Source organism: Vanessa atalanta, chromosome 1 (assembly GCF_905147765.1).
Source record: "Vanessa atalanta chromosome 1, ilVanAtal1.2, whole genome shotgun sequence".
Taxonomy (NCBI): Eukaryota; Metazoa; Arthropoda; class Insecta; order Lepidoptera; family Nymphalidae; genus Vanessa; species Vanessa atalanta.
Window position 1 is genome coordinate 5675387 of NC_061871.1, and position 15975 is coordinate 5691361.

A 15975-nucleotide genomic window follows, 5' to 3' on the forward strand; every position below is an offset into this window, starting at 1 on the left:
CTTCTGTATTATCTGCCGCACTGTGTGGATGTGGTCTATGGTGCCGTATCCGCTCCGAAACCCGGCCTGTTCCGGGGGTTGGAATTCGTCGAATCTTCGCGGTCACTCTTGAAAACACCTTATAGACGTGGCTCATTAGGGATATGGGTCGATAGTTCTTCAGCAGGGTCTTGTCTCCCTTTTTGAGGAACAGGGCGACCACACTCCTACTCCACGCCTCCGGAGTTCTCCCTTAGAAGGGGACAGAGTTATAAAGCTTCTGGATATTATGTATATATTCTTCGATAAACAAGAAAGTTCATGTAAACAATTTGTTTAAGCACTGGATAATTTAAACCAACTTTATTATGCTGTCAAATCAAATTACTTAAACGTATAGTGCGAGATCACTTAGTTTTTTCACCACCAAAACGTTGTAAGCGCCATGAATTTTGTGGCACTTATAATTTTCTTTCAAAATAAAAATATGTCATTCCTACAGATTTGACAAATTATAGGTAATAGCTATAGCGTCGCCAATCAATTCATATTTTTCTATTGTAGTATTATGATATTAGGTAGGTCACTTCACAACAACAAGTAGTTTAACTTACTTGGCTACTTAATTGTTATTTAAGTCCAGGTTCATGCTTTGATTCAGATTTTCAAATAATTATCGCCGCTCCATATTAAATAAATGGCAAAGCCACACTACAGTCAGGTGAACAGTCTGCAGTTCACTGAGTGTTGGAATTGCTATCTCTAACCGTAGTACAAATATATCGATAATTTAAATATTTATTTAGTTAGGTACCTACATAAAATATATAAATCGGTAAGCAAATGAATCTACCCAGTATTGGGATACTATAACTAATGATATAAGATTAGTCATAAAAAAAATTTTAATGTACATCAGAACAAGAATAAGATCTTTAGTCCCAAGGTAATTATATTCATGATTTCCATTATTACCAACGTAACAAAAATCCTTCTTTTAAAAGGTGATTGTTAACTGGAAGACATATGTTATCTGAGGGTCTGATTTTATATGTAGAGTAGATTAATTAAATAAGAATGAAAGTATATTTTTATATTCAATCTTAAATTACATATTCATTTGACACTGGTATCATCTTAAGATGTTAAATAACATAATTTCATTTTCAAGTTTACTAAATTTAAATCTTTTTAAAACAAGAAGTCATATACTCAATACAAGATACAAGATATATAGAAGATAAAAAAGTGTGGAGTTGTTTGTGTATTTAGTAAAATAATATTTTATTATTGTACTCTATAATCCAAAAAGATTACGATTAAGACTATTGAGACAATTTAGATATGTTTGTACAAAGCCCAAATTAAAAAAACGTATATTTTGATATTTACTGTCACATTACAATCAAATTAAGAAAATGAACTGTATTGTACTGTATTCTATAATGAAGTATATTTTAAATCAATTCCCAATGTAAGTCACTCCATTTTTTTACTAATACTAAATAAATATAATATATATTCATCCACTAACTAATTAAATGCAGTTCTAGTTTGTGAATTCGATTAGTGTCAACTAAAAAACAAAAATCGATCGGTTGGCCCCATCATCAGGGGGGTAGATAATAACTAAATATGTGTTTGGGATGTATTATATAAACCGATCTAAAATTACTGCCTACATTTGTTTATATAAGTATTGTCTTTTTAATGATACAATAAAAGCTAATAAGATGGTAAATGCTTCATCGAAATAATCTAACTCACGAAATTGTTGTGCTTTATTATCCATAGCATATGATTATAAATATGTATTGTTTTGAAAAAAAAAAACCTGTATATGTTAGTAATAAATGTTTATCTTGATCATGCAAGTTCTTTTGTGACACAAGGAATCCTATTTTGTCATAGGTTGTTAACATAGAGACGAGAAGAGATGAAGCATAGGTTCAATGATACAGATATTGGTACATACAACAATTATGGACTATCTTTCCCAATGATATTATCTTATCTAAGTCAAACCCTTCTTTATTATTTATAAAATATAATATATGATTAATTCTTATAGCTAAGGCAATATAAATTGCTTAATCTAATTAGATATCAAGACACATATTCATGATATAAAATATTTTAGTAAAATGATTTTATTTGAGTAAAGCATTTCTTGATAATAATGCTAATGGACGATCTTTTCCAGGATGACATTTGTCATGATGAAGCAAAAGGCCTTTTCTAGTAACAAATTTTTCACTACAGAATGAACATTGAAAAGGTTTTTCTCCTGTGTGCTGGTACATGTGATACTGTAAAAAAATAAAATACTTTTAATCATTATGATCAGAACTGTAAGTTTTGAATTTGAATATAAAGCCTCAAATCAAATTATATAGTTTTGCAGCAGGGATATTATGGATATGTAATTTCGGATCTGGTTATGGATACGGATTTATTTCAGATTATCTAATAGTTTTTTCGGATGGTTTCATTTGGTTGTTTGTTTTTTATAACGGTTTTGGTTACGGTTACTGAGCTCCATAACATCCCTACTATTAAGTATTAGTAGTAGTTATATTTACTAGGAATGTGGACTGTATGACTACAAGACAATTTACAGAACTCTCACCCCTAATATTGGTTTAAATGTAATATAATTATTAGTACTCACTGTATAATTATCTCTTTTATGAAAACTATGATCACATAATGTGCACTGATATTTAAAAGAGGCTTTTATTGTTGTAAGAGTCGGCTTTGGAGCAATAGGTCGTGGTTGTAATGGCTGATTTTCACGGGAAATTGTAGCCCGCCTTTTCTTTACTTCAACTCTTCGACCAGGATGCATCCTACTTTTATGTGAGTAGCAATTACCAGAACTTGCAAAGCTTTTCTCACAGAATGGACATTTATATGGTTTTGCCCCAGTGTGTTGGTTAATGTGGAACTGAAAAATTAAAATGTATCCTTATAATAACTATAAATATTACTTAATAATACTATATGCTATAAGTTAGATTATAAATGTAAAAAGAACCTAGTTCAACTGTAACTGAAGCAGTTCATCCCAAATTACAAATAATATTAATGAAAATGATAATAGGACAAAATAAATACAGATAAGAAATATATAATTTTTATAAAATCTAAATCACAACGTGTACATTTTTACTCATGAAAGTTTTTTTTTTTTTAATTAGAATATCATAAGTAATCCAATAAGTTTTATATGTTTGATAAGGTCATCCCTTGTAACCAAAATGATAATTATAATTTTAAACATGTACATATTTTTTCTCATCTATTTAATAACTACAGCCCTCCGAATGAGTAAGTGTTGATCCGTTTATCTCATTCTAGTTGGGCGACCAAAAAATTTCTAAAAATAAGGCCTTGTCAATAATAATACTTTTAGTTTTAAACTGAATTTACAATATATATTTTTAAACGCTTTGAATATATTACAATTAGTTAATTACATTGAATTCTAATATCTTAGTAAAATTCAAATTAAATGAGAATTTATAAATACCTTTAAATCTTGATTTCGTTTAAAACTTTTCTTGCAATAGTGACATTTGTATGGTCTTTCAGTGCTGTGAGTTACACTGTGAGTTTTCAAATTACTACTTGTATTGTATGAACGGCCACATACTTTGCAAACATATGATTTACTAGTGGATGATGAATGAGCTGCCATGTGGGCAGCTAAATTTTTATCAGTCCTGAATCTACAATAAGAGTGTATCCAATTAGTGTTAAATAATTCACTTAATACATTTTACATATTATCGTCTCTAGTTTAAAAGTATATTACATGTTAATACATTATTATATTAAATATATAGAATATTTAGAATTCTAATAAGTAAGATGCACAAACAGTTGTCAATTTAATTTATATTCTAAAAAACAATAAATACCAAAAACTTACATTCTTCCACATATTAAGCACATGCCTGAGGTTCTATGTAGTTTTAGATGTATCAATAATTCACTTTTATAATCAAATTGTTCTCTACAAGAACTACATTTATAAGGTTTAGTAGCTCTGTCCTCATTAAAGTGGGTCCATGAATGATTTTTCAAAGCTAACTCGGTAAAAAACCCTCGGTTGCAAGTAATACATTGAAAAGGTTTCGTGGTATCCTTTTTGTCATCATTTGGGTCACAGGTCTTATCTCCCTTCTTGATCAGCTTTATAGTAACATCTTCACCATCTACACCATGTAAATATGTTACATCTTGTTCAATTGATTCAGAATTTTCTTCATTATCAGGTAATATTGAATCTTCCGAGTTTTGTAATACCATCATAGGATCAACGTTTACTTCCATAGCTGTATATTTTATGTCATCTCCATAATCTGGTTCAACATTGTTTGCCTTTATAGTTTTAGTGATTTCCTCAGTTTGTTCCAAAATCATACTTTGATTTTGTAAAACATCCTGTGCTTTTCGTGCAGTATCAATAAAGTCACATACAGTTTGTAACTTTGAACAACATTTGACACAAATGTTTTTTGGTAGCTTATCATCTTCTTCAACCTTTAAATTACAAAAATGTGAAATAATATTAATATTTTAAATAATATAAGATAACAAATTTACAGTGAGAACAATCAAGAAAGTTATATTTACCTCAATCAAAAGATATTTATTCAGCTTATTTTGAAGAAGCATGGCTTCAGCTTCTTTACTAAATATCATTATTGTTACTTCTTGCTCTTCTGCACAAAGACGACAACACCTTTCAAAAGTTTCTAATGATTCGGCCATATTCAAATAATATTAACATACTTCTTTAATTTTGTTTGACGATAATGTTTTGGAAGTGTATCCACAATGCTACTTCGGCATCCAGTAACTTGGGATGTTAGTAATGATTTTTTAGCTTCCTTATTCCATACATTTATAACGCATGCGCGTTTTAAAATAGCGATGTTGAGCTCTGTATACTTCATTGTTATTGATATTCAGAGATACGCTCTAATATTGCTCCAATGCGCAAACTCAAACAACTCACTAGTCCAAATGTATAGCAATTTTTGTTAACTTGGTGCTTAGGTCGTAAGTGATAAGATGTATTGAAATTTGAAACAAATGTTTTAAAAACCAAACACGTTTAAGAAACAATCATTGTTAAAATTATAGTCAACGTTCAAAAAAGATTTAATTTAAATAAATATACTAATTGAAAAATGTGTCTTATCTGTGATACAGTCTGTTTAAAATTTTAATTTATTATGAATGACTTTATGACAGAAGGTCTGAGTCCATAGAGTATAACAATACAGATGCCCGAGTATAAAACCAAATCGCAAGGCGCTATTCTAACCCCAAACGGTATAACTGTGACCATTGATCACAGAGTAAATCAAAGTACTTATGGGTTAGGTCTGAAAATAGAAGTAGTTTATCTAAAAATCTAGCTTATTTGGATAAGGATAATTTTTTCCATACTTATACCATCACAATAAAGCTGTAATTTATCTGTAAATATAGATTAATATTTCTAAATTATTTTCCTCTGTTGGGGTCTACGAATAAATTTGTTTATATATTTTTTATATTTTAAGCAAAATTTATTAGATTATGTCCATTAATTATTATTTATAGCTCAATACTTCAATTTTTCTATTTAAAGGATAAATTATTTGAACGCTAAGTAACAAAATATAAAGAAGTATGAACAAAGTAAGAATATATAATAAGTTGTAAGAAATATGAGCAAAACAATAATGATTGTGGGTAAATTTATTTTATGTCATACTTGCCTTGACTGACTGACTGTTGACCATTGACTTGCCGCTAGGAAATTAAATCAGCGGCAACGAAAAATCAAGGTTGGTATTGAATTTTTAAATATAATTAAACAGTCGCTAAAGTAAATTGTTGAATTTTGATGGTATTTTATAATCATTCAAATATATTTATCGGAAACTTATGTCTAAATAATATATCTTTAAAGTACTGACGTTTCATTACTAATATACATAACATGTTCATTTTTGTGGACTTTATAAATGAATCATCTTCCAGTTTCAGATAGTTAAACTCGATATTTATTATATACAAATATTATTTTTTTATATCTTATTACTTAAAATAATATCACGAGGTGACCGTCAATTTGATATATATTTAGTGTTGCCACATTACCATGTTCAAAATGTTTGATACACCGAAACAGATCAATTTATGTTGTAATAATGAACCATTCATGCTAGCTTAAACACGATAAAATCAGTTGCCAGTGATACAAAAAACTTAGAATGAACTGGAATATTATCTTAATTTTATTTTGACTATACCATTGAATTTAAAAACTCAAAAATTGACATGTACTTATCTATAACAATTTACCATAAACCCATAACAAAATAAATGGTTATCATGGTTCTATTAATTTGTTTATCTATGCATAATTTATTTTGAATCTCCGACTCCATCTAAAATTGAAAATCTTTACCTTTAAGATACGTACCTATAATTCGGGTTTACATATGAATGATTTAAACTATAGCCTATTCCAATGGAAGTAGGAAAAAAGATAAACAAACTTTAGATTCGCGTATTTCATGCGATTTGCTGATTTGCTGTCAAATGTTGTTTATTTGGTCTTATCTTTTTTCCTGTTATGGTTGGAATAGAGTATAGTATATGAATAATTACAAGCCCAAATATTACACATATTTTGCTAGACAATAATATTGGGAGTTCGTGGTAGCAAATCACAAAATCATACGAAATTGAAAAGTTAGCGATTCAGGAGACGTCGACGTTAATCGTCGAGTTTGATGTATCCAGGAATGAATATCTACTAAAATATACATATTTGCTCTACTTGTAGCATATTTATTTATTTTCTTTCTTTTTTTGGTGAATAAGGAAGAAATGTGGATTGGTTGAAATGTGAATAAACCAGAGCAAGTACAAGCAAATGTAATATAATATCTAAACCCGATTTTCATTGGTAAAGATGCCGAGAACATTAGGTATCCAGAGGTAAGTGCCCATACGGCGGTGCCGGTGACTGTGATACTGATGGTGGGGGTACTGGTGAGAAACTGCAGAGGAGGTCCTAGTGTTTTATTTTTTTAAGTTCTAGTTATTGAGGATAGAATATAATAGAAAGAGCGGTTCCAAAATATGACTATGAGACGTCGTCGTCTGTGCTACTTATACCAAAGCATAATGGCATTGGTATAAGCCATTATGCTTTGCATATAAAATACAACACCTTCATTTTGTACTATATATGCAAAATTGCCAAACTTCAATTGTATTTCTCCCTTTATTGACAAGTGGTGTTCGCTAAGACCACATACCATTAAATTCACCACAGCACCAGTGGTAAGTTAACTGTAGCTAAACTGTCGCTGTGGCTAAGCGAGCGCGAACGAAGGGTGACACTGTGGATTTTTATTTCCGATTATATTCGTTACCTGATAATCCATATGTTTCCAGGCACAATAAATAACAGGCATAATATCTAAGGCTTTTTAAATAATTATGAAATAGATAGCAGAAAAAACAAACTATAGCCATATTAAATGCAAATCAAAATTACTAGGACAATGTAACAATGAAACTTATAACATTATGTCAAACTTATCTAAAATTTTTACACAAAATTCAAGTTTAAATTTAATTATTATATTTATTCTTTAAATCTTTTCAGTAGAAACTGCAGATTATCTGTAAGTCTAGGTGTGATGTGTGTATTACAAAATAATGCTAGATTGCCCTGAAGCCGGGATGCGTAAATAACCAATAATACATAAACTAATTAGTTACATTTATAAATAAAGCTTACCTATTTCATATTTTCTTTTCAAATAATAATGTAAAAATGTATATTTTTAGTACGAATATAATAGTTCTTAGCTATAGATAAAATATGATATGTAGGTATATAAAATGTCTAAGTATTACGTACCGAATATTATGTCTATGTAAAGTAAATGTTTCTAGTGCAATTATTATCCTTCAGTAAGAAAATATTCGAAAATATTTTAAAGATTATACATTAATTACTTTTTTTCTTAATAGTAAATGATAAATTGTCGAGGCATCTACTTAAATCGATCTTAAAACTATACAGGTAAGTAAGTACTTACAGGTGTATGAAAGTAATTACAAAACTTTCAACAAGTTGATTTTTTTATTGAGCTTTAGTGACGGTGTAAATGCAAGTGAAGGATAGGTAGGTGAGGTAGGTGAGCTAAGCGGGTTGAGGGGCATCGTTCTCGAAGACCGGTCTGCGCGGGTGTAGCGGGTGTTGCGCGGGTGCGCGTGGGCAGGCAGGGAGCCGGGCGGTGCGGGCGGGGCATGCGTCTGCGTCAGTCGCGCAACGAGCGCTATACTACGAATACGTCGGGTGGCGTCGCGCCAACCCGTCGCGTGCTAGTGTTGTGTCATAGCGGTGGGCCAGGTCGGTTTCGAGATTTATTCGTTCCGACACAAACATGGCTCTCAACTCGGACGGTGAACAGAAATCGAACCTGGTCCTCCGCGTAGACCAGGATTCTGATTCGGTCTTGCAGTCATTATTCGATACAGTGCTCAAACCCGATTCTAAACGACCGCTACAGGTGCCTCTGCGTATGCGACAGCTTCCAAAGTCGTTCTTTAACCCGCCGTCGACCGGTTCCAAGTCGCCATCTGTGTCTCACTCACGAGAAAACTCGGCTGATTCGGCATTTGGATCGTCGTCTGCTACTGGTGCTGCTCCTGTTTCTCACTCTCGAGCACATTCTTCACCAGCAAGCTTGCAACAGACGTACGCAGCAGGACAACAAAATCAACAACCACCACTACCACACCAACATGCTAAGCAAAGGTCTTATGATGTCGGAACACATATCCCAGATGATCTGGGTCCATTACCTGCTGGTTGGGAACAAGCCCGCACTCCAGAAGGACAGATATACTATCTCAAGTAAGTTTGTTTTAAAATCATTTTGTTATTTTTATCATAACGTCCTAGTTAAGGAATATAATCGCATAGCAGCTGCAATGTGGCTCAAATTTTAGGTAATAGTTAAACAGGTGACAATAATTAACTAATTAATACGAATTCATATAACTCAAGATCCATAATGGCCTATATAGCATTATTATATACTATTACAATGAGATCCAGGTATTTTTATATAAACCAATGTTTACCGTCGCCGAAGGTATAATTATGCATAATACGTAATGTTGTTAATGTTATAGTCGCCTTTGTCTACACATAATTGTGCAATTTCGAAAATACTTTCAGTATTTCCCGAATAAATCTGATTAACTAGAGTATTATAATATGAAATCTAGTATGACTTGTGTAGTGTGTACGTTTATGCGTGTACTGTTTGACTTAGATTTTTTCAAATGTTGTTTAGATATCACTTTCGATTGAAAGGAAATTGTATTTCCTAAATTATTTTGAAATTGAAGTCATTTTTGATGTGTTAACTTCAGTAGTCCATTAATACTTATTGTCCTGTTAATTTAATAGATTAACATTATGATTGTTCTCGTGACTGTTAACTAATAAGTTAAATCTAATTATATTTCAATTGTATATTAATTATATTTATAATAATGTATATTATACTAATTCCACACAATACAACATCCACTTAGGGCAAGCACTACTAGGGTTTCCTGAGGCAAACCGATTTATCCTGTACCACTGGATTTAACGATTTATATACTTAGGTGTATTTGATGAAATACGTACACTAGGTGATTTTCTCTATATTACTTCAATAAACTAATGTAATATAGTAAGTGTTATATTTAGTGTCTGCGTTCTAAAATTTGTAAAAGAAAAATTGTATGCAACATCGTAAACAATATATTTTAGGTCTACGTAAACTAATCATGAGAATATCTCATGACAAGAACCCGTTATTTTATTTAACTTCTCAGACATCTGAGAAGAAGTAAGCCTTCAACGCTATCCATTAGACGCCAAGTTCGTCTTTTTAATGCTTATTATATATATAATTGATAGAGCACTATATTGACACGTTACAACAGGAAACAAATTAAATAATTAAAAATATTAATTTTTAAATTTCCCCTTTGAGTAACACGAACTTTACTACCTTTACTGGAAGTTAAATTATTTTTTACACATGAAAAGATTATATCAGTAATATTTAAATATTGCGTATTTACATCAATTGTATTGCAATATACCTTTGTTTTTTATTAAAGTAAAGCAACGACAGACATATTACTAGCCATAATTTACGTCATTATATGTAAATGGCACATATTTTGGTTAAAAAATAAAACTTGATAATAATATTTTTTTTACTCATTTCATTGTTACATATTAATTATAATAATATGGATTATCAACCTTTTAAATGACGTCATTGCCACTTTATTAGAATAAATGTGATAAATTCATAATAATTAAGAGGCCCCGGGCAAGGCCGATATTTTTGTATCTGTCAAATATAAACTTAATAATTGTCATATTCTCTATCTTAAAACACATTGTCGTCATCCTATCTTATCGTTAACGTATATCTAACGTCAAAGAGTACTTAGTGATAAAAGATAAACTAAACAAAAATGAATCATGAAGAAAACGGGACAAATGAGTATACCTAATTATGCAATTTTTTAAAATAACCTTTCTTTTTTCCTCCCCAATTATTCTTTATTTGTTATATAACTAGTTATAAGATCAGAATACAAGAGGACTAAGACAACATTCAAACCATGTAATAAAAAAAATATATAGTCAAACGTAATTAAATAATCCTTTCACTTGAAAATTTCGCTAACATTACATAGTCGTACATTACCGGGGTTACTTTAAATAATTATAACCATAATCTGTAATGGCCGTAAGGCTGGCGCCATTGCCATTATTAGGTTACGTCTCACTTACGTAGTCTAGGATAATATCGTGTAACGTGGGCGGTATTCTCTGCTTCTGCAGTTTAAGTATCTACATTAAACGTATGTTTATATCATAAGAACTTTTATCCTACTATATATTTAGGCCACTATATATAGAACAGTATCATGCAGATGTTTGAAAATATATGATATTTATTTAATTTTTCTATTTTATTTCATAAACAAGTCATAAGTTTGGGTTATAATGTATTTGTCAACCGTTTTGAATTTGCTAAATGTTAATTTAGTACTTAGATGTAAATCATCTCAATTATGTCTGTAAATCTATTGTGACATAATAAGCAGTATGTTTGTAGGCCTATAATAATCTCGTTTGTTTGGTATCAGAGGTAGTTTCACGTCGGCCGTCGATGCCATGCCGTTCGTCTCGTTGGTGGACAGCAGCCAATGCTACATCAAAGCTTTTGCCACCTCGTAAATAAACTCAACCGACATAACGTGTTATATGAAAAACAATCGAATAAAATTAACTATAATTTTAAACAGTCGTTGAAATATTAAATATTGAAAATTATTATCCATTCGTGTTTAAAATGACTCGTTTAATGAATCAAGTTGGGCGCATTTCTGATATCAAAGCTTTTAATGCAAAAATACAAATTGTTATAAAATTATATTATATAATTAGGTATTTTGTAACTGTTTTTTAGACGCTTGCAATATTAATAAATATTAATTTTAATAATATATGGCATAATTTTACATAGCAGCTTGGCTCTGCTCACGACGATCACGTCGCCCGCACGAAGCACAGCGAGATGGACCATTGCAAGTGGTGCATCTCTTCCGTGTCAGCAAATAGACGTGCACATCGTTTCTTAATTGCAAGTTGGGCCGATGTTTTATAAGCTCCATAACGGCCAGCGTGTGTCTCGCATGTGAAATGTTTGCTTTAATTATTATTGGAATGGAGGGTAATTCTCTGTGGTTTTGTTCGGCTAGACTTGGCGATGTTCCGAAATGGGTAGCGATGCAAATTGCCTTGGCGGACGCCCAACGCGGCGCTATCAGGCCGGTAGCTTTCGAGTAACACCTCACCGTTACTGATGACTCTTGACCTGCGCTTCTTTTGAATATTTATAACAATTCAATCCTGTAAAATACACAAGAACAACAAAGTATTATCTAAAATAGATTTTTTTTCACGTACTTTTTAAATATTATTTTAATATTTTTCGATATTTAATACTACTAATCATAATACATATTTGTTGTGGAAATATTATTATTTTAAACACCATACATATCGTTAAATTTGTTCATAAAATAACCAATGTTATTTGACGTCCAACAATATTTCCTTTTAAAGTGTCGTCCCTTGAATCGTTAATCAGAGAAACCTCTGCTTCTGAATACAAAGGTAAAGTTATTTCGAAAAACCATATCTGAGTTCATTCAACTCTATTCTAAGTAAGCAACATTTTAAAAGCAAAAATAGTGTCACCAAAAGCATAAATAAAAATAATAATTAAATGATATCAAAGGGGTTTAAAGCTTCGGTAAAATTAAGATATATTTTCTATATTTAAATTTTACTAGGTTCTAACACTAAACCATTTATTATCCGACGTAATTAACCTATTTCTGAAATTTAAGGTTTTGTGACGCAGACGGTATTAGCTAATTGTAAAGAGGTAACTAATTAGCTTTAACTTCACGACTATTTCTCAGAAGAACAGTGAAGTAGTCACATGCACAGCAAGTGAACTTATCGTAGTGTATTCAAAGCGATAACGTTTGAAATACAGCACACTATCGCCTTCTCAGAAACTCGCCCGCTTTAGCGTTGGACGCGACAGGTAGCTAACGGAACTCTGTCGACAATAAGATTTTAAAGTTACAGAATAAACTAAGTCTTAAATTCAAATAGCTTGTCGTTGTATTTAGCTATAAAACACGTTGGTTAAATATTGCTTAAAGGCGATCACTAAATAACTGGCATAAGTAAGTAGCTACTGACGCATTCATTTTTTGTAAATCCCCAGTCAATAAGAGGAAATTTCCTGCGTCTTTGTAGTATTTATAATATATAATTAAACATAAATAACAAGGATATACAATAAAAAGAAAGTATAACTAGGTAAACATCGTATCACGTTTAAAAAACGATGTAAATAAATTTGTTATAATCTAACGTGGAACTTAAAATAGGGCGTAATCTTTAGTTATTGACAATGAAACTATATTATCAATAAGAAACGATAAGTCTTTTCATTCAATTAGACTTCTTCGAAAACAAAACGTCGGTGATAATTACATTATCAAGCTTTTTACTTAATCTTATCTTTCCATGTCTTATGTCTTCGTACTATTAGTAATCTCGACAACACAATTTTTTATATATTTACATGGAAATATGTTTTTTTCTTACCGTTAATTGATATAAAATTATGTTTAATAAAAATAAGTATAGATACATTTGTTTATATGTCGGTCTACATATGTCAACAAATGCAATTTTGTTATTATTTTTTAATCTCTGAGCATCCTTTTGCGTGTACGGTAGCATTAAGACGTATTTTCTTTAAATACAAAGCTAATTTCGTTCTTCTGTCAATGGCAGAGAACTCATTATTATTTGCAGAATTGGTAGCAAAAACATGGTACTCAGTTTCCACGCTCTGATTACTGGATGTTGGCTCTAGACATCGTCTTTATCGGAATTAATCAGAAACTATTAAGTACCAGGAACATGAACATAGATTATTCTGTACGAAAATTGTAAAAAAAAAATGCTTTTATCTACGATACAAATATGATTTGAATTTTATAAATGTAAAAAATTAAGAAACAGTTAAGAAAAACTTAATAAATCTTGTTTAAATCGATATTTACAGATTTTTAATAAGTTTAAAACATTTCTTATTATTTATGTAGGTACCTCAGCCAATAATTATCAATTTTCATTTTGATTCGTAAGACTAATCATGGCTGACAAATTTGAATTAAGCTACAAACACACTAAAAACCCCCGTTTACTTTTCTTTGTTAATAAAAAATTAAACCGTATTTCATCTTACGTAGTATTGTCATATGTATATGTGTCATGTGAAGCAGTAGTATAAAAAATAAATTTAAAATAGGATGAATACTCTTTTCTTTTACTGCCGAATTCAGATTCCATAAGCCGCCGCTTCAAGAATAGAGGTTCTTTGGTCTGTTACCACATTACATACCTACATACCACATTTAGTTTTGTGGACACAGATGTTTTTCATCGTCTTGTGTCATCGGTATTAATGTATTCCAATAAAACATGCGATCAACCGAGTCCTTACAAACGATAATCGTGAGACGATGTATTCAGAGACCACACCGGTTGAATGTATATTTCTATGTAAAGCATAGTATCATTGATACTAATAACATAATAAATATGAATCTATATTATATGAATACGCAGAAATTGTAAATAATATCGATTTGTTTTAAAACTAATTATTGTTTACAAGAGGTTATGAAATTTATAATATTAGACAAATTGGGCGCTGAGTCATGGAAGTGGATAACATGGATAAAGTGTGAATACGAAAATTATCGAATTTAGTTTATTTACTGCTTTAATGATTGTTTTTATCGTAGTGTATGTAATATACTTTTTCGTGGTGGTATGCTTTGTGCAAGCCCGCCTGGGTAGGTACCACCACCCACTCATCAGATTTTCTACTGCCCAACAACAGTACTGAATACTGTTGTATTCCGGTTTGAAGGGTGAGTGAGCCAGTGCACAAAGGACATAACATATTAGTTTCAAACGTTGGTGGCGCATTGGCGATGTAAAGAATAGTAAATATTTCTTACAATGCTATTGTCTATGGGCGACGGTGACCACTTAGAATCAGGTGGCCCTTATGCTCGTCCGCCAACCTATACCATAAAAAAAAGACAGTTTACAAAGCCGTAATATAACATATAAATGTAAAAGTTATATTCTATTTATATATATATATTTTACATTATTTTTACTATACGACGATAAATGAATATTTTATAGGATCCTTATGACTTTCTATCACAGACCACAGCCTATTCTAATCGATGGTAAAAAGTTGAATATTGGTGACGTTTCAGAGCTTACTGCCCCAATTTTTATTGTGGGGTCAAAATTAGTAACATATTTTTTAAACATATGTGAAGTATCAAACAGACAAATAATACCTACTATACAAAAATCAGGCATTTTTTTTTTATAATATAGGAACTCATTAGCGCAAACTACAGGAAAACCAAAACAAAAACACTAAGTCTGTAAATATTCATCGGAAAGAACCTAACAGTCAGGAAAACCCGTGCATGAGCGTTTTTCTAATTTTTTAATTTGGATTAACGTGACAGATTGATTACTCTTAGTACGTTATCGAATAGAATGGTAAATCTTAAAACAACATTGAATCATGTTCTTCAACAAGCATTAAAAAACATGAAAATATAATTATTTTAGAATATTTATTTGAAACAATAAAAATGTGAAATAAAAAAAGCGTTTTATATATGTATATTTTTAGTTTAAAAAAAATTATAAATAATAAAATATAATTCTATAAGTATTTTTTTATATATTTCGACTACAATGAATAGGTTTTAAATTATTACATATACATGACAGCGTCAAAAAATATCTTAATACTTAATTTGCATTATATTAAAACGAATTGTGACTAAAACATTTTACACGTAAAATTAATGATGTAATCGCTAATATCGCTCGTATTGCTAATACAATATTTTATATTTAATTAAATATAATATATCCAAATGCAAGGGCCACTTATTCCGAAAACATATACGTAAATAATTTTATGAAATTATTACATTACAGTTTATATACCTCACAAAGGAAACCGTAAAACCCTTGACAGTTCGAGTCGAACATTTTTGCGTTTCCCACAATTATTTTGAATTATCATTAATTAATAATACTATGTAAATTAAACACTTCATTTGAAGTGAGTTAGCCATTTTTTAATAAAACATTGATTTAATACAACACTAATTGAACATAACACAACAGCGAATATAATAAGCTATCTCGTAACAGGTGAATCTGCTGTTGCTACAGTGACA

General features: G+C 30.6%; 2 protein-coding genes across 7 annotated transcripts in view; one reads left to right on the top strand and one right to left on the bottom strand.

Moving 5' to 3' along the window:
* Positions 1-1378: 1378 nt before the first annotated feature.
* LOC125064279 (zinc finger and SCAN domain-containing protein 2-like) lies at positions 1379-5199 on the bottom strand. Its single transcript, XM_047671242.1, has 5 exons — positions 4621-5199; positions 3914-4527; positions 3512-3710; positions 2651-2926; positions 1379-2288 (listed from the first exon to the last, which is right to left on the bottom strand). Exons 1-5 carry the CDS (start codon positions 4756-4758, stop codon positions 2130-2132), a joined length of 1386 nt encoding a protein of 461 aa, XP_047527198.1. The 5' UTR covers positions 4759-5199; the 3' UTR covers positions 1379-2129.
* A 3118-nt stretch (positions 5200-8317) lies between these two features.
* LOC125067442 (transcriptional coactivator yorkie) overlaps positions 8318-15975 on the top strand; it is a 30250-nt gene continuing 22592 nt past the window's right edge. For all 6 annotated transcript variants that reach the window (XM_047676062.1, XM_047676088.1, XM_047676071.1 and 3 more), the window contains exon 1: positions 8318-8923. In XM_047676062.1, coding sequence (XP_047532018.1) covers positions 8451-8923 — 473 coding nt within the window. In that variant the 5' untranslated portion in view covers positions 8318-8450. The remainder of the gene's footprint in view (positions 8924-15975) is intronic.

What these genes read in the sequence shown, in the direction of transcription:
- LOC125064279 (XM_047671242.1), bottom strand. Translation starts at nt 4,758, where the DNA reads ATGGCCGAATCATTAGAAACTTTTGAAAGGTGTTGTCGTCTTTGTGCA. An exon ending in TGCTTAATATGTGGAAGAAT is followed by an intron (nt 3,711 to 3,913) that starts GTAAGTTTTTGG and finishes CTCTTATTGTAG; the next exon opens with ATTCAGGACTGATAAAAATT. An exon ending in AACGAAATCAAGATTTAAAG is followed by an intron (nt 2,927 to 3,511) that starts GTATTTATAAAT and finishes TTAATTTTTCAG; the next exon opens with TTCCACATTAACCAACACAC.